At 36.7% G+C, this 20,800-nt stretch overlaps 2 protein-coding genes and 1 long non-coding RNA gene across 4 annotated transcripts; 2 read left to right on the forward strand and 1 right to left on the reverse strand.

The window, feature by feature from the left end:
• Window positions 1-7,419: 7,419 nt before the first annotated feature.
• On the forward strand, window positions 7,420-12,570 carry rdh12l (retinol dehydrogenase 12, like). The gene is made up of 7 exons (XM_079862383.1): window positions 7,420-7,546; window positions 7,866-7,978; window positions 8,062-8,217; window positions 8,293-8,397; window positions 8,488-8,697; window positions 9,936-10,128; window positions 12,106-12,570. The coding sequence occupies exons 1-7, from the start codon at window positions 7,533-7,535 to the stop codon at window positions 12,206-12,208; spliced, it is 894 nt and encodes a 297-aa protein (XP_079718509.1). The 5' UTR covers window positions 7,420-7,532; the 3' UTR covers window positions 12,209-12,570.
• LOC307153168 lies at window positions 12,110-15,820 on the reverse strand. The gene is made up of 2 exons (XR_013820117.1): window positions 15,752-15,820; window positions 12,110-12,269 (listed from the first exon to the last, which is right to left on the reverse strand). It is a non-coding gene; the product is annotated as an uncharacterized lncRNA (long non-coding RNA).
• Window positions 13,394-20,517, forward strand: ptchd3a (patched domain containing 3a). 2 transcript variants are annotated; one of them, XM_079862382.1, is made up of 5 exons: window positions 13,394-13,431; window positions 15,690-16,390; window positions 16,565-16,686; window positions 16,895-17,040; window positions 17,890-20,517. In XM_079862382.1, exons 1-5 carry the CDS (start codon window positions 13,404-13,406, stop codon window positions 19,839-19,841), a joined length of 2,949 nt encoding a protein of 982 aa, XP_079718508.1. In that variant the 5' UTR covers window positions 13,394-13,403; the 3' UTR covers window positions 19,842-20,517. The 2 variants fall into 2 exon arrangements, with proteins under 2 accessions (XP_079718508.1, XP_079718507.1); XM_079862381.1 differs by lacking the exon at window positions 13,394-13,431 and having other exon boundaries at window positions 15,464-16,390; window positions 17,890-20,510.
• The last annotated feature ends 283 nt before the right edge of the window (window positions 20,518-20,800 follow it).

Below are 20,800 nucleotides of genomic sequence, written 5' to 3' on the forward strand. Positions count from 1 at the left end.
ATATGCATATATGCAGCATATATATTATCATATATGTGCATATATGCTGTATATAGGTTTCATATATGCGCATATATCCTCATATAGGTTCTTTCCATGTGGTATGCCATAGAAAAAAAAAAACACTTTTGGTTCCCCAAAAAATTTTTCAGTCACAGTTCTTAAATTAACCTTTTGTGCAATCCATAGAATATAGTGTAACATTTAGAATGCCATGCAACATACTTTTGCCATGTTTGTGTATCTTTCATTTAAAGATGATATAAATACAGCAACTTTGGTGACCAGTCGGCACATATCTCTTTATATGTGCATTTTTATTTGATTATTTATTTTGTGTGAATTATTCATTACATTGTACAGCCCAGTGGTCAACTGTTTTAATGTGTGCTCTATACATAAATTGGAATTGGAAATTAATTGAATTATACAACCTCACTGAAACCTATGCAAAGATTAAGGGGGTTTGCCTGGTCACTAAAACTGCACAAGTTAAACAGTATTAGAGTAAAGTATTAGGTATAAATTAGGAATAAAGTATTAGAAGCCACTGTGGAGGCAGATGCCTGCCGTTTGGGAATGCAGTTGAGTAATTATCCTGAACTACTTTGACAACAGACTTTCAGGGATTCCAGAACAACCAAAAGCATTTCAGATGCTGTGCAACGAAGGGTTAGTCCAACAAACCAATCAGTCTGCTGGTTAGTCCAGTTGCAGTTGTCTTATCACAGTCACACACCTATTGTTTATGATGCGCATCAAGGAATTTATTCAGTTAATGTGTTTCCAGTTTATGAGCCTGTATTCTTATCAGATAAAAAGTTTATCTGACTCAATTGAGCGCATATGTTTTTTTATGCACATTTTGGTATTTCCATCCAGCGGGGTTTTTTTTATGCGAATGATTAAAATGCACAAAACATTAGGTGGATGGACAGAACACATGAAGGACTGTATTTTTCCCAATGAGAAACACGTGATGTTCTGAGGTTTCTTCAAGGTTCTCTACTTGCTTGTAGTTCTTAAACCATCTACTCACCCAAAATTGGTTATACGGATGCAATGAGAGAGGTAGAGTCCTTGGACAAGATGTTAATCTATTTAAACGGCAACATGAACACACTTGTTAAATGAGTAAACATCTTGAGACATTCATGGGAAAAAAGAATCAGATATCCAACTTGAGTTATGAAGGTGCTGACTAACGGTTTTTAACTGTGCGATGAGATCTAGAGAGATGGATCTTACTCTCGATCACACTGAACACTTGATCTGTCTGAGCACGCTGGTTTCTGCGATACCCAACATATCAGTTAAGGGTGCAAGGCATGCCAGGCCATCGACAAGGTTTTAAATGTCAAATATGTTTGACCAATCATTTAAGTTTATTAGACATAATACCCACTCAAACTTCTCAATTACATCTAAATTAATTTCAGTGCCAAACTAGCACAAAAATAGCCATGGCTGTGGGTGTGACCCTGTTGAGATGAGTTATACTGTAGCTCAGGGCTCCTATGAAGTCACTGTAAGTCCAGGACAGTATTAACATAACCCACATTCATATCCATTCCAGAATGCTTCACAGAGACTTAAAACTCTCTCTTTGATGCAGAAAGCCAAAGCCATACATAGCGCAGGTCCTTATAGCACAAACACACTCATTAGGTTATGAAGGTGACCTGGTCTACATCAACAGGTGAGATCAACAGGAATTAGTGCAGGTAATTTAATCTCGGGAGAACAGGGATAAATTGGGAGTTGCATCTGGGACATTTCTATATGACACTTGAAAACACTGAAACTCGTTTGAAGTGAGTGTAGCTAAAACTTAATTGTATTATCTTCTGTTTGATGAGCTTATAGACTCATGTAGACTTATAGGAAAGAATAATTTTATTATCTCAATTGCTTTTCATATCGATGAGATACATTTCCGGGTTTTTATGCTGAGAAATGGAGCCCAGTGTAACCGTACTCAGATTTTCTGCAAATAAAATATTTCAACACTACAGCGCCCAAAAGCTTGGGGTCACTTCGATTAAGAAAAAAAAAGAAATGAATATATTTATTCAGCCAGGATGCATTAAATTGACTGAAGTACAGACATTTATATTGATACAAAACAATCCTGAAACAAATGTATCACGGTTTCTACAGAAATCAGCATTTGAATGATTTCTGAAGGATCATGCTGAAAAATCAGCTTTGCATCACAGGGATGAATTACACAAGCGTATAATAAAATAGAAAACAGTTATTTATAAACTGTAATAATATTTCACAGTATTAATGTTTTATGGATTTTTGATCAAATAATATATTACAGAACTGGAAATCACATGCCTGGAAATCAGCGAAGAATATCTGATTATGTAATTCAGACCCTTTTAACTTCATTTGAAAATTATAATACCCATTTTGTGTGTTCCTGTGGACTGTGTGTGTGTGTGTTATTCGGGGGGTGATTTATTTCTGTGGAATTATCTGGAGATCAAAAAAGGAACGATTCCAAAGAAAATTATGATGACACAGTTATCAACCCAGTTTTTGTTACACACACACACACACACACAAACAAAATAATCCAGAAAATGCCACCACAAGTACTGTACCTTGACTCAAAGAGGGTAAATAATGAATCACAATCGTCAAGGTATTCAGGAGAAGTGAGAAACTTGCACAGGTGACATCATGCAGAAACACATTCAAGTCTGAGACAGGTTCTTTGAGCTTTTGTTCACGCCAGTTAGTCGTGAAAGAACCTGAGAAGACAAACACAAAAGGAGAAATTCGAAGGCAAACTTGCATCTATCCTTCACAGAGTAGGCTATCCCAGAATGCACTGCTACAACATGGCAGTTGAGAGAGAATCTTGATTATAAAGTATAGCCTACACTCTAAAAACTGCTGGGTTGTGTTAACCCAATTTTGGGTCAAATATGGTCTCACCCAACGTTGGGTTAAAAAAATGCAATTTAAAAATGGACAAATTGCATTTTGGACAAAATCAAAAATGGACAAAAATGCAATTTAAAAATGGACAAATTGCATTGGTTACATTAAAAATGTAAACCAACGGCTGGGTTTGTCCATTTTTAAATTGAATTTTTAACCCAACGTTGGGTGAGACCATATTTGACCCAAAATTGGGTTAACACAACCCAGCAGTTTTTAGAGTGTATACTTCTATTTCAATCAATACTGAAAAGTATCAATAATGATTATTCAGCTCATTTTTGCATGTGCTGTATTTTGTAAGTTTGTGTTTTGATTGGTTCCTGTTTTCCCGCCACTCCTTTGTTTCTATGGTTACTGTCTTTTAGTTCAGCTGTATTACCTGTGTGTTTAGTTAAATCATCATCATCTGTGTTACCTGTGTTCCGTTAATCAGAGTCATCTGTATTTGTATTTAATGGTGCGTTCAAGTCATCTCGTATAGATCGTAATTACGAGTTGAACGCACTTGAACACCACCACAATGTCGTAAATACCAGTGGGGAGCTCCTGATTTTCTTTAATCCCCGATCTGTAGGAGTTCGGGGCGTGTCAGTGAGAAACATGGCGGAATCAATGGATGCAACGTCTGTAGTTGACGGTAAATTTTAATTGAGAGAAAAGTGATAGTAAAATATATATCATACTTACAGGCATTTAGCAGTGACATTGTAAGGCTTTTTCATTTATAACAAAGTAAGCTTTCTGCACAAAATATGATATCATTGTAATATAACAATTATATAATAAGTAGGCCTATATAATGATCCAATGTAAACTGTATCATTATATAGGCCTACTTATTATATAGGCCTAATTGTTATATTACAATGATATCATATTTTGTGCAGAAAGCTTACTTTGTTTAATTAATTAATTAATGACAGTTAATTAAAAACATAAAAAGAAAAACACACCTGATGCGCATTCTTTGTTCTTCCTTTTCTATAAGCAGGAGTTAACAAACCTTGCTGTATTTTCGTGTAATCCATTAAAAGAAGGTACACCGCCATCTTGCTCCGACGAAATTTTGACCTGAACGCACCTCACGTCGTAAACACGACTTCCCACCTCGTACGTACGAACTTCCCAGGAGGACTTGAACGCACCATAAAGTTCAGTCTGTTCAGTCAGTCTCGGTCCGATCTCTGTTATACATCTGCTAGCTGCCAACTTTTGAGTTTTGCTTGGAGTGGATGTAAAAAAAAAAGTGTATTGTGATTGTCAAACCATTTTAGTAGCCTAACTAAACTGAATTTTATTAGGTTTAGTGACAACATGTTACAACGTTTACATGGTACAATTTCTGGTAAGCTACACTTTTTTTATTATTTCAATTCAATTCAATTATTGTGAATTGATTTAATATTGACTCATTTGGATAAATATTAGGTAGGCTACACAAGATAGGCATTCATTTTTCTCAAGAAAAAAAACAACTCACCTAATGCTGTAAACATACAGAGAGCCCTATCAGCTGGCAGTATTATTTAAGGTTAAAAATAACTCAAATTTATAAAAAAAAATATAATAAATATGTAATATAGTACACATATTTAGCAAAACACTCTCTATAGCTCTTTTTTTTCTAGCCAACTAACGTGCTATCCCATATTATGGTCATCAAATGGCTTTCCTGAGGTAAATGTTGTGTGACATAATTGTTCTCCAGCTGTTTTATTGACCCCTTTGTTTGATTGATTGGTCGATATTATGTATGAGGAATATACATTTCGGTAAGTTGTACTGTATCTTTCAACAGTGTTCATTCGTGTTTATTTTACTATTAGCTAGAGATGATCGGTTCACGTGCCGCTAGGGATCTGTCGCGTCACATTTACAAGCGCCAAAACGGTATTTATTGTTTGAATTTCGTAATAAAAGTGACAGAATCTGAGAGCTGAGATTTTTTTATATCATAAGTAACCTGCAGCAGGTTACCTCTGTCTAGTCTCGGTCTCCGTGTCCTCTTTGCTTCGCGATTTTTCTGTGCGTGAGAAAATTGATGTGTGGCGTGTGAAAAGTGTCAATTGCGTGAGTCTCACGTGAATGCGTGAGAGTTGGCAGCTCTTAATTATATTTAGTGTGTGTTGCTACCTGTTCTGCGGTCCTGTGTATCATTACATTAAACCTTCGTTCTTTGAAATATGTCCTCGTCTGCCTTCCTGCAACCACCCGTGACAAATAGAGTATTGTGTCATGCTAACGTCAGACTCTATTGAATGTAAAGTCTCAATTTCATGAGCACAATCGCATACTACTCTAAGTATACTGTGCACATGAATACATGATTGTCCCATTACATTTGCCAAAGTGTGCAGGCATACAAATCACCTCAACTATTAATTCCGAGTGTGACAAATAAACCAGATAGAATGTCATTATACATTTGTATATATTGTTGTATAAATGTTTATAATTGCATAATGCATTATTTTTACATAATAAAAGGAAAATATATGTATTCATATACTGTGCAGTACACAGTAATCAACAAGCTTGTATTCGATTCCAAAGATAGAAAATATTTCTTTGAAAACAATGTTTTCACTCAGGTCCTGTAATTCTACAGCAGCCACATTCTTTCTTATTATTAACTAACACATATCATGTTGACAGACCAAGCAAAAGAAAGAAGGGCCCATATTTAGTATTGCACAGTGGTTCATTATAGAACCACATTAATGAGCTGGTCCAGAGCGCTCTCTCTCTCTCTCTCTCTCTCTCTCTCTCTCTCTCTCTCTCTCTCTCTCTCTCTCTCTCTCTCTCTCTCTCTCCTTCCATTTCTTCACCATTCTCCAGTGAAACCGTGGGACGGGAGGCGACAGACGGGGCGTTGTTAATTTTTGAGGAAGATCAATTTGTCCTGCCTTACTAGCTTAACTCATTTAATGTAATAAGGAGGGCTTTCCGAATGAGACTCGTTAGTCATTCAAGATGTTCCACTCATTTAAACTTGTTAAGTGAGTCATATTTGCATATCATTCTCAAGAAGTGAAGGTGTGGGAAAGGCTTCTCGTGGCAATCAGGCCTATAATTATTTGTATGTCCGATTTAAGTGTTTCAATATCTAGCTTGTAAACGTCACTTGTAAATCAAAAAAAGAGAAGTGCTGCAGAATGCATTGCACTTCAGGTTTGTTTGTTGGACTAACCCTTCAATGTGTCATCTGTGAGATGACTGTTAATCATAGCTCTCTCTGTGAATGTCCTGTTTTTTAACAGGTGAAGGAAATGTTTACTTACACACTATCATCTGATGGCTGACAACGCACTTCCTGTTTCAGATGCCTGTGTGCTTTAAATGTAAGGTGTCATAAACATTCATGGTGCACAAGCACACAATTGGGCTGTATATTCACTAATAAATCTCGCCATGAAAATCAATAAACACAGAAATTGAAGATGGTAATACTGCCCTCTGGTGCTATATATATATATATATATATATATATATATATATATATAATATATATGTGTGTGTGTGTGTTAAATGCATATGGCATTTCTCTGCATACACACACACACACACACATATATATATATATATATATATATATATGTGTGTGTGTTAAATGCATATGGCATTTCTCTGCATACACACAGATGCTGAATTACTAATAAGGGCATCCCTGCAATCTGAGAAACTCTGCTTTAGTCCTTTCTTAGACATAATATTCTTTTCATCCAATGTGTCTTAGAGCAGCACAGTGTGTTTGAGAGCGATGCTGCAGTTCCTGAGAAACATCACAGAGAAAGAGTGACATGTGGGTTGGAGTGTTAAAGTGTTGAAGCTAAAAATATGTGATGCTGGAGGATGGCAACCTTCTGACAGTTTCGGCAAAGTTATGAATTACTGAAATAAACTGGGGCATGAAAAGGCAGTTTTTGTGACTTTTACCAGAAGCAAACCGAAGCTGATTTGAGCTTTCTGAAGATGCATTTTTCACAGCACATGATCTATTTAGGTAATGCTAAAAGGTTATTAAAAATGGTGAAAATGGAATGGAGATCAAGAGAACATGATATTGCTGATAAGTATAATACAATATAAATATGTTTTTATTACATTAGAAATATGCAAAATATCCCACTTTAAGTCAATTGTATACAAAGCAAATATTCAGACGCCTGCTTATTTCTTTACCATTCCTCTACTGACATCTCCTGGTTAAACTAAGAATCACATCGTCTAGTCATTTTAAAATGTAAAATATGCCCATTCTCTCCGTTTTCCAGATACTACTGGTATATAAGTTGACATATAATAAATATAAAAATCAAAAATATTTTTGACTTCAAGAATTAATGTTTAAATAGAATAAAAAATAAAACCACGTAATAAAGGGCGGGGTTTACTGTCTCTGACCAATCCCAAACTACAACTCCACGATTCTTCCTTGTACGTCATCTGACTCCTCCCACTAGCGATAGTGCGAGCGTTTTGATCTAAGCTACTCAATTGATTTCTGCGTAATCCCACTAACTTGTTTTTATAAAATTTATTTTTTGTTTCTGGATACAAATCATCGTAAAATGCAAGCACTAAGGTATGTACAGAACTGTATATATTATATTTAATCGCTGTTATAGTAGATGTTGACAGTGAAATGTTGCACAATACCTTGTGTCGAGGAAGTAACGTTAAAGCAAAGGTATTTTCATTCATATATGATGAAATATTTCTGATGGTTTGAATACAGGACTGACCAGACATGACTGGGCAAAAACGAAGGATTATGAAAACATGTTTTATTACTTTTGAATTGATCACGCGAAACTAGTTCAATGATTTCAAATCAACGCCCATAGAAACCAAGTTGAGTAATATGAAATATAATTACCTTTATCCTTTCCTTTTCCCCTCAGAAATATGTTTCGGTCGTGGTCATCTGATGCCAGACTTGACGGTAAAATTGTTATAATAACTGGAGCTAATACTGGAATTGGCAAAGAGACAGCCATTGACCTGGCAAAGAGAGGTAGGAAACCCTATTTCTATAAAGTTTAATATTAATATATTGTCATATGGAAAATTTTTGTCTTTCTGCTGTCATTTCTTTAGGAGCACGGATCATTATGGCATGCCGAGATCTGGAGAAAGCAGATGCAGCCCTGAAGGAAGTTAAGGATGCTTCAGGAAACCAGGATGTTGTTACCAACAGACTTGACCTCGCAGATTCCAAATCAATCAGAGAATTTGCAGAAAAAATCAATAAAGGTGACTTATAAAAATTCCTCTATAAATGTCTTCCTCATATAGCACTACACTGATGCATCTGGAATTGTCTTTCAGAGGAGAAACAAGTCAACATCTTAATCAATAACGCTGGTGTGATGGTTTGTCCTTACGGAAAGACAGCAGATGGTTTCGAAATGCAAATAGGGGTGAACCACATGGGTAAGCGTATCTAATTTGTCCAAATCTGTCACCTTTTTTAAACCTTAAAAGAAATTAAGGGAGACATCAGAGCTGTCCTTCTTCCTGTAGGTCACTTCCTGTTGACATACCTGTTATTGGATTTAATTAAAAGATCAACGCCCGCAAGGATTATTAATGTCTCGTCCATGGCACACCAATGGGGGACCATCAACCTGGAGGACATCAACAGTGAGAAGAACTATGATAAAAACAAAGCCTACAGCCAGAGCAAGCTGGCAAACGTTCTGTTCACTCGCACGTTGGCCAAAAGACTAGAAGGTCTGTCAAATTTACATTGTATGTTTTTTATTTATTTAAATGTTTAAGCTCTATGTTTTTAATTTGTATATATTTTTATTATTTTAAAATGTATTATTTTACTTATTATTTGTTTTTCTATTATTCTTTAGTGTCTAAATAATCTTTAATTTTTTCACTCAATTAACTTTTTAATAAATTATTTAAATATCACTAAAATGCCTAAACCAGCTTCATAGAACTAAAATAGATTATAAAATATAATTTTAAATAATATACAGTGCTATGCATAAGTTTAGACACCCATGCTAAAGTTGACTAAAAAGAGGAATAAAAAATCATCTTTTGGAAATTGAACTTAATGCCTTAATTAAAAAAATTAGGAAAAATCCAACCTTTAAGGACACCAATTTTCTTTGTGAATGAATAATGTATCGTAAATAAATAAATGTTCTTCCTTAAAATACAGGGTGCATAAGTTTGGACACCCCTATGTTAAATTCCCATAGAGGCAGGCAGATTTTTATTTTTAAGTATTTTTTTTTTCTTTTTTTTTTAGGATACTATGCATCCTGATAAAGTTCCCTTGGCCTTTGGAATTAAAATAGCCCCACATCATCACATAGCCTTCACCATACCTAGAGATTGGCATGGGGTACTTTCCATAAGATCATCTCTCAATGCAAATCAAATTAGTTAGCTATTAGGCTAACTGAAATAAAACCATGCCAATCTCTAGGTATGGTGAAGGCTATGTGATGATGTGGGGCTATTTTAATTCCAACGGCCAAGGGAACTTTATCAGGATGCATAGTATCCTAAAAAAAAAAAATACTTAAAAATAAAAATCTGCCTGCCTCTATGGGAATTTAACATAGGGGTGTCCAAACTTATGCACCCTGTATTTTAAGGAAGAACATTTATTTATTTACGATACATTATTCATTCACAAAGAAAATTGGTGTCCTTAAAGGTTGGATTTTTCCTAATTTTTTTAATTAAGGCATTAAGTTCAGTTTCCAAAAGATGATTTTTTATTCCTCTTTTTAGTCAACTTTAGTATGGGTGTCTAAACTTATGCATAGCACTGTAATTGAATAAAAAAGAAAATAAAACACATTTTAAATTCATTTCTGTGCCATTTTTTGCCCCTGATCCTGGATAATATCTGACCGTGTCGTGGGTTGTGCATTTGTACTTTACATTATTCTAGTCCAATAATATGATGTTAGATGATTTCTCGTCTGGTATTTTCTCAGGTACTGGAATAACAGCGTATGCTCTCCATCCTGGTGTGGTTCAGACTGAACTGTGGAGGCACTTGAATAAAGCTCAGCAAGCCGCCATGTGGTTGGCAAAGCCCTTCACCAAAACATCTGTGCAGGGAGCTCAGACCACCATCTACTGCGCCGTGGCCCCTGAACTGGAGACAGAGAGCGGCAAATATTACAGGTCAGTGGATTTTCATTTTTCAAGTTTTACCGAAATTGCAGTAGAGCTTACCATGTAATTTCATCTACCTCTATAGTACAGCGTGAACACACAAAAGTCCAATAGGTCATGTTCTGTTATCTTTCAGTTCAATATCACTGTCATACCGCATTCAGTTACTGCTGATAATCTTTTAACTCTGATATCATGATGTTTCATAAAACTAACAGCTACAGTTCAGTCATGTTTTAAATAGTCGATTAGACGGTGCTTAATTTGAGCTGGATCCTGTTCTGGAAAATGTCCGATTTTGGATTTGGCTTTAAATGATCCGACATTAACAAGTGCATAACATGGTGACAGTGCATGCGTGTGAGAGTGACAGCGACACACAGGGCTGGCTTTGCCGACAGGCGACACAGTCACTCTGAAGTGGGTCGCACACCGGACGCGCAGCTCAGCGCCGCGCCGCGCCACGTCTAGGACAACTCTCACCTGAAAATCCGATAACATCAGCAATTTTCTGATTTCTGTAAATAAATATAAAACTAAATGTATATTGCAGCACAGGGTAAAGTTCGTATATACATTAACTAAGATTTGAGACACATAAATGTAAATTTAATATAAAACTATGTAAATGGCGCTCTGTGGCGCGGCAGGATTTTGAACACGGTCCTGAGCCGTTGCTGGGCGCCGCGGACAGACACTCTCGCCTTTGGCACCAAATTACCTAGAGCCGGCCCTGGCGACACAGAGCGAGCGCCAGTTTATGCGGATGTATTTGTATTCATGTATCGCTATTGGCCCTCAACATAGTTTTGACCAATCAGCTTTCTTTAGTTCAAAATCACTCTCATTGGTCGGTGCTTATTGTTTTGCGCGCAGTGAGTAGCTTAATGTTTAGAGAGAGTGTATATACCTGATTAATTATTTGAAAAAAAAAAAGTTACTATCACCAAAATGTAAAAAAAAAAAAAAAAAAAAAAAAAAAAGACAGTCAAGCATATTTACATTTTTCATATCCGCGAGTAAAGCTGATGGTGTTTCTGATCAAAAGAGATCCAGAGACACCTGGATAGCGGGAGACACAAGCAACTACAGTTCGATTTAATGGAAGAGCCAAGAGAGAATATCGGTAAACGCGTTTCCATTAACCTTCAAATTGCGAATTGAAAATACGCCCAATGGAAACAATGGTTTTTCATGCAATTCGAAAAAGAAATATTTCGCAAAACTGCTATGGAAACAGTTTTTGTGCATTTCCAGGTCACCTGACGTAGATGACGCGGTGTGTTTGGACAGAATACGAGACAGAGTTTTTTATTAAATTCATAAAAGACAAAAGAATGACAGGAATAATGGATTTTAAACCTCAAATAAATGCCACAATCAAGACCTCGAAGCAGATATGAGGGATAAACACTCAGAAACACCTCATATGTGCCGCCCACAAGTAGCCTATAATAAGGGTCGTTCCTTACCATTAATGCTTTGAAAACACACATACATCTCCTTCGATTAATAATAATGGCTAGTGCAGTGGCTGGGATATAGTACATAAACCTACCAACGTCCGTTGCTATGGTTTTTGGAATGATTTTACTTATCGCGAGAGGAAAAAATTACGTTTTAGTCGCATAACATCGGTTAATGGAAACGCCGTCATTTAGAAATAGTTTTTTGTCGACATTTAGAAAAAATCAAATCTGTAATGGAAACGCGCCTACTGATCAACTGAATGATATTTGGTCTCAGTGTAGCTATACACATAACATAATAATAATACACTAAGATGAAGTTAGGGCCGTGCAGAAACTTGTGAATGATGCTTTTATTGTGCCATCACCGTTTAGTCTTTGTATTCTCCTGGAAAACTGAAGTTGTATTGTCACCTTTTAATTGCTGTTTTTCATCCTGCAATTATTCATTTACAAATGAAGCACCGCTGTGAGACGATGGTAGCACATTCTCACCTGTTTTCTGCTCTCCACGCAGTGACTGCGCTCCTGCTAAATGCTCCCGGGCTGCCATGGATGATGAGACGGCCCAGCGCCTCTGGGAACTCAGCTGTAAGATCCTCGGCATCACATGGGAATGAAAACTCAACTCTCTTCCTGATGACTTCAAGTTTTATTGCAGTCTGCCTGAGATTGGCCCATCTGTCAAAATCAGAAATACTACTACTTTATATTAACATAATATCAAAATGAGAACTGAAAGACTACCAAATATAATCCAATATGATGGGCTTTACATTATGTGAAATTTAAAACATATTTTGTAGTTTTTGGTTTCAGGTTGCTTATATATAGTAATTAAGGTACATATGTATGCACTAAATTATGTATTAGATGCCAGATTCAGGTAGTTGAAAATGCACTAAGAGTTTATGTAAATATATATTTAATACATTAGATTTTTTTGTATCCAAGTATTTCCAATAAAAGGCTATGGATATTTATACATATATTTGTTTAATATGTCTCATATGAATATTGTACATTTTACATATTTTTTCTTTAGACAAACACAATGTCAAAAAACTTTATATATATATATATATATATATATATATATATATATATATATATATATATATATATAAAGTGCTGTGAAAGCGATATATTTACAAACATTTATATATATATATATATATATATATATATATATATATATATATATATATACATGATACTATAAAAAGATGCCAGTGCAGCAACTCTTCCTGATTCGGTATCCATGGCAATCTCTCATCTTTATTTTCACCCTGACCCAGTCACCATGACAACCTTTAATCAGCTCTGCCTTCCCCTCACCCAGTCTCCATGACGACCTTCAACTGCAGCTTTTCTCTCCTTGTGACCCATCACCATAACAACAACTCATTGCCCAACAGTGATGCAGGGGAATATGAAAAATGGTCACTTAGCACCACCTAGTGCTCAACAAAAATGTACATGGCCTGTTGTATCTTATTTCTCAGGAAAAAACTAAAACTGCAACATTAAATGAAATAATTTTTTTTTTTTTTTTTTTTTTTGATATTTCAACCAAACAGATGTGTTTGAACATGTTCCAAGTAAGGTACTCTTTGATACAGTAAAATAAGAGCTGTACAAACAAAAGAGCATGATAATAATTTGAGGCCCCTACTGGCAAATCACAAGCGCTATGAGAATGGAAGCCACTTTTGTTGAGGCAATTAACCACTGAGGTAATTGAAAGGCATGAATGGAGCTCTGTGTTCAGTAATGAACTTGCATGTCATTCTCTCCTCACATCACTCTGTCCTGATGGAGCAAAAGGAGCAGAAACCGCGACGTAAGTCCTGTTTTCGCCTTAAATCAACTGGTCTACATTTCTAACATAGCATTTGAGCTGAAATAGTTTATTTATGCAGGGATGTTAGCCTAATATTCATTCACTCTAAAGGTTCCAATCAGAACCAAAAAGGTTTTACAGTTTGGTGGCCATTTGATAACCATTTACACAAACTTTTTATTCTCTAGTTGTTTAGAAAACCATCTTGCTTTAAAGACCCCAGAAATATGCTACTAACCTGAAGAACCAATAATGTGACAGAAAGAATGTTTTTAAAGGTGCGTAGTTACGGAATGATTCTGAACTGTAAAAAGCCTTCACATGCTTGTAGAACTTGTAATTACAACGTGTAAACTCTAAAATGTTTATAAAAAGCTAACTTGTACCATGCAGCTGTACCACATGACCACTGCAAAAGGTGTGTTCGACTTGAAGCGGCGCTGTGCCGACAGATCGGCTTATGATATCAAATTAGAGAGCAGATGGCGCTTTATTTACGATAATTACGGCATGGCGTGAAAACAGCATAATCTCCAAAGAACCATAACGCCAATTCAGCCCTGTACAGCCAAATGTTTTTGAAGAGGATTCTTTGCTGAATCTGATGAAGTCCAAATAAAGAACCTTCATTTATGAGAGTTTTTAGCTTTTTAAACTTTTTTCAAATTTATAGGCCTATTAATTATGTGGGATACTGCTGCGTTCACTAACTATTCTGACTTGTAAAAAGCATTCACGTGATCGTAGAAGTCCCCAGACAACATGTAGGCCCAGATCTGGTACCAGTGGAATCCACATGACCCAGATGTGGCCAACACTATTGCTGTCTGGGTCGTAATTACAATTTTAGACTCCAAATTTTTGAGAGCTACGACTTTGTACCACATGACCACTGCAGATTTATTTTGAGCAAAATAAACATTTAAGTCCGAATCCGAGGACATGAACAGCTCTAACGCCGGTTTCACACTGCATGCATTAGCAGAGCGTAAGCAGCGCAGGAGCAGTGCATATGGTGAGCAGGAGCAGGACACGAGCGTTTTGCTTTCACACTGGCAGCGTTTGTCACGCGCGGCTGAACCGCAGCGTGTGTATAGACAGAGTACTCTATAATCAGGGTAAGTTGGCATTGCTTTATTTCGTTTACAAATACATTTAAGAGAAAAGACTTGTCAAGAAGCTTATTTTATTAATCATTTCATTTATATAACTTTTGATTCGTCTTTGTTTTTATTGTTCGGGCAACAAGTTTGTTTTTGGACATTTGTTTTCTTTTTAAATTGCTGTTGGTCATTTGAGTGACTGTTTAAAACACAATAGATATCATCAATGCGCTTTTGGGGTAAAACTGCGGTGTATTTTGGCCTTGATCAATGCGTGTCACTTTAATTCAGCGTAAGCGGCGCGTTAAAAATAGACTGGGCGCCGAAACTATCGCCGCACTGCTGTTCCTGCTCTGCTCCTGCTACGCGCTGCCGCGCCGCTTCTGCGTGCGGTGTGAATGCACTCATTGATTAACATGGACGCCGAAAAAAATACGTGCTGCTCACGCGCCGCTGACGCTTGCGGTGTGAAACCGGCGTAAGCCTACAGCGTCACGTGTTGTCTTCTCTTATTTACGGCAATTACGACATGGTTTGAACCCAGCATATAAACCTTCATTAAATCAGCAAGAAATGTAACTTTTTATGAAATACAGATCAGATCATGTGACTGATTATTTAATGTTCTGGGAAGACAGTTACAATAACTTCAACAAATATTTAATTAATAATTTTAATTTACCTCACTACTAGGCCTAGTGCCCTGCCCTTTTATGTATAGCTAATGCTGCACATTCAACATTCGATTTTTAATAAAATAATGCTAAATAACTTATTTTATAATGCATTATTTAATAACTCATGCATCAAGCTTAATTAAAGCACACTCCTACAAAAACAGGAACGTTTTTTGCGTTTGTGGCTATTTTGTCAGTCTAAATATAATTTTCTGCATGTGCCCGTCAGTGGTCGCTCTCGGCTTATTCCCTGTAGATTTTCACGCAAAAATGCGTCAGGATATTCAAATACTCCGCATGCATTATGCTCTTTCTAAATCAAATTTGAACTAGTTTATAGTTATAACTTTTCATGCTTCAACCACAATACTGATATAGAGAAACTGAGTTTTATGTTAATTTAATCCATTTAGCTCCCCCTTAACTTTTTCCCTTTAATCCTTCAAAATGCCGGTGAACATGGCTGGATGCACCACAGACTGCGTGGAGAAGCCGATCTCCATCTGCTTCCAGAAGTTCGGCCGCTTTGTGGGAACTTACCCGTGGTGGTTCTTCATCTCTCCTCTGGTGATCTCTGCGGTGCTGGGGAGTGGGTTTTATTTCTTAGAAGAACGTGAGGCCAATGACATTGAGGATCAGTTCACACCTGTGAACGGTCCTGCCAAACTGGAGAGGCAGTTTGTGCAGGAAAACTTTCCGCAGAACGACTCGGTGTTCTCCAACCAAAGACTCTACACGGATGGAGTTTACGCGTCCTTCATAGCGGTATCAAGATCCTCCAACATCCTCACAGATGCTGCCTTTCAGGAGATAGTCACTTTAGACAGGAAGGTCAAGGAGCTGAATGTGGCTATGGGTCACGAGGTGCTCACTTTTGAGGGACTTTGCGCAAGACGGTACAAGAAATGCATACCTAACAAGATACTGGATATTTACAAATATTATGGTAACAATTTAGAAAAGACCGAGCTCACCTTCCCGTTCTTTCGTTTCGGATTCTCGTACATTTTCCTGGGCTATTCGGTTGGTGGAGTGAATATAAACTCCACTGTTATTAAAAGTGCAAAGTCAGTGCGCCTGTTATATTTCCTGAAGGAGGATAATCGTACCAGAACAGATTTATGGCTGAACGAATTCCTTAAGGTTTTTCCATCTAATTTATCACTAAACTTCATTAAGGTAGGTCATATTTATGTATGTACTGTTTGAGGACTTTATTGATGGTAAAGTTGCTAGTTGTCACAAAATGCTTTTAAGTTTGTTAAAATGCTCTCCTGATGTAACTATTCTTTAAATCTGAAACGATGATGTCCGTATAATGGTAATGTATGTTAGTATGATCATTTTCCTCAGGTGACCCATTCCACATCTCTGTCAAGGCAGGTGGAATTTGAGGCAAACACAAGGGATGTGATTCCCCTCTTCTCTATCACATATGTCATTGCCATTGCATTCTCAATTCTTTCTTGTTTGAGGTAGGCTATGTTAACCTGAATAGTTAGGATATTTTTGATGATCAGTCTAGATAGGCTAATTTTAATGCACACCTGATTTGTTCAACTCTAGAATCCCTACTGTATTCAAAATGAATTAAGGAATCTTGTTTGAAAATGATTTGTATGTTGTATTTAACCATGAGAAATTCTTTCAAATATATGCAAATATATTTTGTCTGTTTTCCAGGTTTGACTGTGTCAGAAATAAAGTATGGGTTGCAACATTTGGGGTGCTCTCCGCTGGACTGGCTGTTCTGTCGGCTTTTGGGATGATGTTACACATTGGTGTCCCATTTGTCATGACAGTTGCTAATTCTCCATTCCTAATATTAGGTAATAACTTCATTAAACCAGTGCTGTACTATGTTAAAGGATTAGTTCACCCAAAAATTAAATTCTATCATGAAATCCTCATGTCGTTCCAAACCTGTAAGACTTTCATTCATTTTCAAAACTCAAATTAAGACATTTGAATTAAATCTGAGAGCTTCTATCCCTCCATTAACAGCTACGCAACTACCATTTTGACACTTTAAAAAGCTCATAAAGAGATTGTAAAACTAATCCATATGAATTGAGTGGTTTAGTCCAAATTTTCTGAAGAGACATGATCGCTTTATTTGATGAACAGTTTTAATTTAGGCTTTTATTCACATTTAAATATTGATTAGTGAACATAAAAAAAGCTCAACCGAACCTGCTTGACACACAAGAACAAACCTCATTGGTTCTTGCAGAAGCTCAAACGTGCTGCGTAACACGAGAATAAACCTCATTGGTTCTCGCACATCAAGGGAACATGCTTGAACTTCCATTTCCACAACTGATGTGTGAGTTGATGAATGTTTATATGTGAATAAAAGCCTAAATTCAATCTGTTTATCATATAAAGCGATCAAGTCTCTTCAGAAAATTTGGAATAAACCGCTCAATTCATATGGATTCGTTTTATGATTTCTATATGAACTTTTTGAAGTGTCAAAGTGGTAGTTGCGTAGCTGTCAATGGAGGAACAGAAAGCTCTCAGATTTCATTAAAAAGATCTTCATTTGTGTTCCAAAGATGAACGAAAGTCTTACAAGTTTGGAACAACATGAGGGTGAGTAAATAATGACAGAATAAACATTTTTAGGTGATCTATCCCTTTAATTTAACAGGGATTTTCTGTTGTGTTTTAAATAGGGATTGGAGTGGACGACATGTTCATCCTCATCTCCTGCTGGCAGCAGACGAATGTTCACGATCAAGTAGAGACTCGACTGTCTAAGACGTACAAAGAGGCGGCCATTTCGATCACCATCACAACGCTCACGGACGTGCTCGCTTTCTACATCGGCCTCATGACGCCTTTCCGGTCCGTCCGCTCCTTCTGCTTGTACACCAGCACCTCCATCCTCTTCTGCTACATCTACAGCATCACATTTTTCGGAGCGTTCCTCGTTCTTAACGGACGGCGAGAGAACAGCAACAAGCACTGGCTGACCTGCAAGGAAGTACCAGAGGAGTGCCCTATAGGTCAGTCGAAGTGGTATGAATTATGTTGCGTGGGAGGCGCTTACGACCATCACACTGGCAAGGAGGAGGTACAGCCCATGAATCACTTCTTTAAAAAATACTACGGCCCTTTTCTGACAAAATCGTGGACAAAGGTCTTTGTGATTGTGCTTTATTGCATCTATTTGATTATCAGCATTTATGGCTGCTTCCAAATTCAAGAAGGAATCGATCTTCGTAATTTGGCAGCCGATGATTCTTATGTGGTAAAATACTACGACAACGAGAAGGCATATTTCTCTGAATATGGCCCAAACATCATGGTTGTCATCCGACGGGAATTTCCGTACTGGGATGAAAAGTACATGTCAGATCTTGAAACTTGCATTGAAGATTTCAAAAATTTATCTTTCATTGAAAAGGATATATTCACCTCCTGGATCAAATCATATAAGTACTATGGATATCACTCAAAACTCAATCTGAGTGCTGAAGATGTCTTCAAAGATAATTTGGGATCATTCCTGCGATTTTATTCCGATTTCAAACAGGACGTCAATTTCACCAACAACTCCATTCACGCGTCTCGCTTTTTCATCCAGACCGTAAATATCTCTACTGCCCTGGATGAGATGAATATGTTGAATAAATTAAGAGAGACAGCACAAAAGTGCCCTGTTCCTTTACTGGTTTACCACCCTGCCTTCATCTACCATGACCAGTATGCAGTAATAGTCACCAACACCATCCAGAACATTGCGGTTACGACGGCCGTAATGTTGCTCATCTCCCTTCTCCTCATCCCAAACCCTCTGTGCTCTCTCTGGGTGACTTTTTCTATCGCATCAGTCATTGTGGGGGTCACTGGTTTCATGGCATTATGGGATGTTAATTTAGACACCATCTCCATGATCATTCTTGTTGTCTGCATTGGTTTTTCTGTAGACTTCTCTGCTCATATATCTTACACCTTTGTCTCCAACAAAAAGCCCAGTGCGAATGAAAAGGCAGTGGAGGCCTTGTTTCATTTAGGTTACCCTATTTTGCAGGGGGCTGTGTCTACTATTCTTGGGGTGGTAGTGTTGTCTGCTTCGAAGAACTACATCTTTAGAACTTTCTTTAAAATTATGTTCTTGGTAATATTATCTGGTCTCTTCCATGGCTTAACTTTTATCCCAGTTTTTCTGACCTTTTTTGACATGTGTAGTGGCACGCCAGCTAACAAGAAATCAGGCCCAGAAGAGCAGGCCATGAAGAACAGTCACGCCAATAATGTTCAAGCAATGGCAAGGGATGTTGAGGTGAAAGAGCGGGAAATTTACGACAATCGCAATTTTCAACCCGACAACCACCGAACATGTCAGACTCAGCCGGGCTCTGCCATATGGATGATAACCGGCAATAATCATCATGTCCAAGAAAATCACATGTGTCTGGCAAGCACCATCCCAATGTTCAGAGTGGACAGTAAGACCTATGAGGTTCACATGTATACACCCTCTGATGATACCATGTTAAGAGTCAACTGTCAATCAAAAGGTCAAAATTCTGAAGGTCAGAATTGTGTTTTTGGAAATAGCAACCACATTCAAGATTCAAATGTTCCCACTCTTAACTCTTCTGATTTGGCCATTTTGTAAAATCCTTATACTTCATTTTCTTCTGAATATATCCTGTTTGTATGTGTACTACATTTATATGTTTCAAATTACTAATTAAATTTTACTAATGTAATATAAATCAACAAGACAACAACATTTTTTTTCTACAAAAATATACTTGGGCCAATGGTTTTAGGACTCTTTAGGAGTTTCAGGAATTAGTGGCCCCGATTAATCTGTAAAAAAAAAAAAAAATTAAAAAGCCAAAAAACACTTTTAAAAATATGTTTACAAAATACATCACTGATGCAAGCAATGTACACCTAAATGAAACAACAACTAGATTCGTTTACGAAACACAAGGATTTGTGTAAATCGTTAATTAAAACCTTAATAAATTGTCAAATTCAATTGAATGCAACAATTTAAGTAAAAATGGGTTTAAATGTATTTAAACAGAAATGTAATGTTTCATGAACGAGCCCAATCTCTCAGAAAATTTTGAAATGTCTTATTTTTGCTGGATATGCAAATATTTCTATTTAGTTATATATAAAAAGTACAATTTTGTAGTTTTTCTTCATTTTTGTGAAATAAACTAACTGAATGCACAAATGTAACCGTATTTTGCTCTGTATTTATGAGAGGTTTACAGTGTTTTCTTATGGATTGTTCAATGTGTGAAAGCTCATTAAAGACATAACTAAATACACCGATTTTAACTATTTTTATTGGCTTATTTAAACAGCCACAAAATGATTCCTGCCTTTTATATTTTCACTGTGTTTTAAACTATATACTTTCCCTTTGCTTCTGTAGTGCACGTGCTGTTGTACTCTCTTTGAGAAAAGAGGATTGCCCGAGTAAGGATTATAATAAGAACTGTGAATAGTTTCATCTTTTACACCAGTTTTGGTGGTTGAGGATTATCATTTTAGGGAGAATATACATTTCTTTTAAAAACTATGTTTAGTTCACTCAATGTTTACAGTGTTTCA

The sequence above is a fragment of the Squalius cephalus genome (genome assembly GCF_949319135.1).
Source record: "Squalius cephalus genome assembly, chromosome: 25".
Taxonomy (NCBI): domain Eukaryota; kingdom Metazoa; phylum Chordata; class Actinopteri; order Cypriniformes; family Leuciscidae; genus Squalius; species Squalius cephalus.

Bases quoted from the DNA above. Each gene is read 5' to 3' on its own strand.
- rdh12l (XM_079862383.1), top strand. The intron at 8,218-8,292 runs GTGACTTATAAA...ATTGTCTTTCAG, and splicing joins TGCAGAAAAAATCAATAAAG to AGGAGAAACAAGTCAACATC. The intron at 8,398-8,487 runs GTAAGCGTATCT...TTCTTCCTGTAG, and splicing joins AATAGGGGTGAACCACATGG to GTCACTTCCTGTTGACATAC.
- ptchd3a (XM_079862381.1), top strand. From the start codon at position 15,659: ATGCCGGTGAACATGGCTGGATGCACCACAGACTGCGTGGAGAAGCCG. The intron at 16,391-16,564 runs GTAGGTCATATT...CATTTTCCTCAG, and splicing joins TATCACTAAACTTCATTAAG to GTGACCCATTCCACATCTCT. The intron at 17,041-17,889 runs GTAATAACTTCA...TGTTTTAAATAG, and splicing joins TTCTCCATTCCTAATATTAG to GGATTGGAGTGGACGACATG.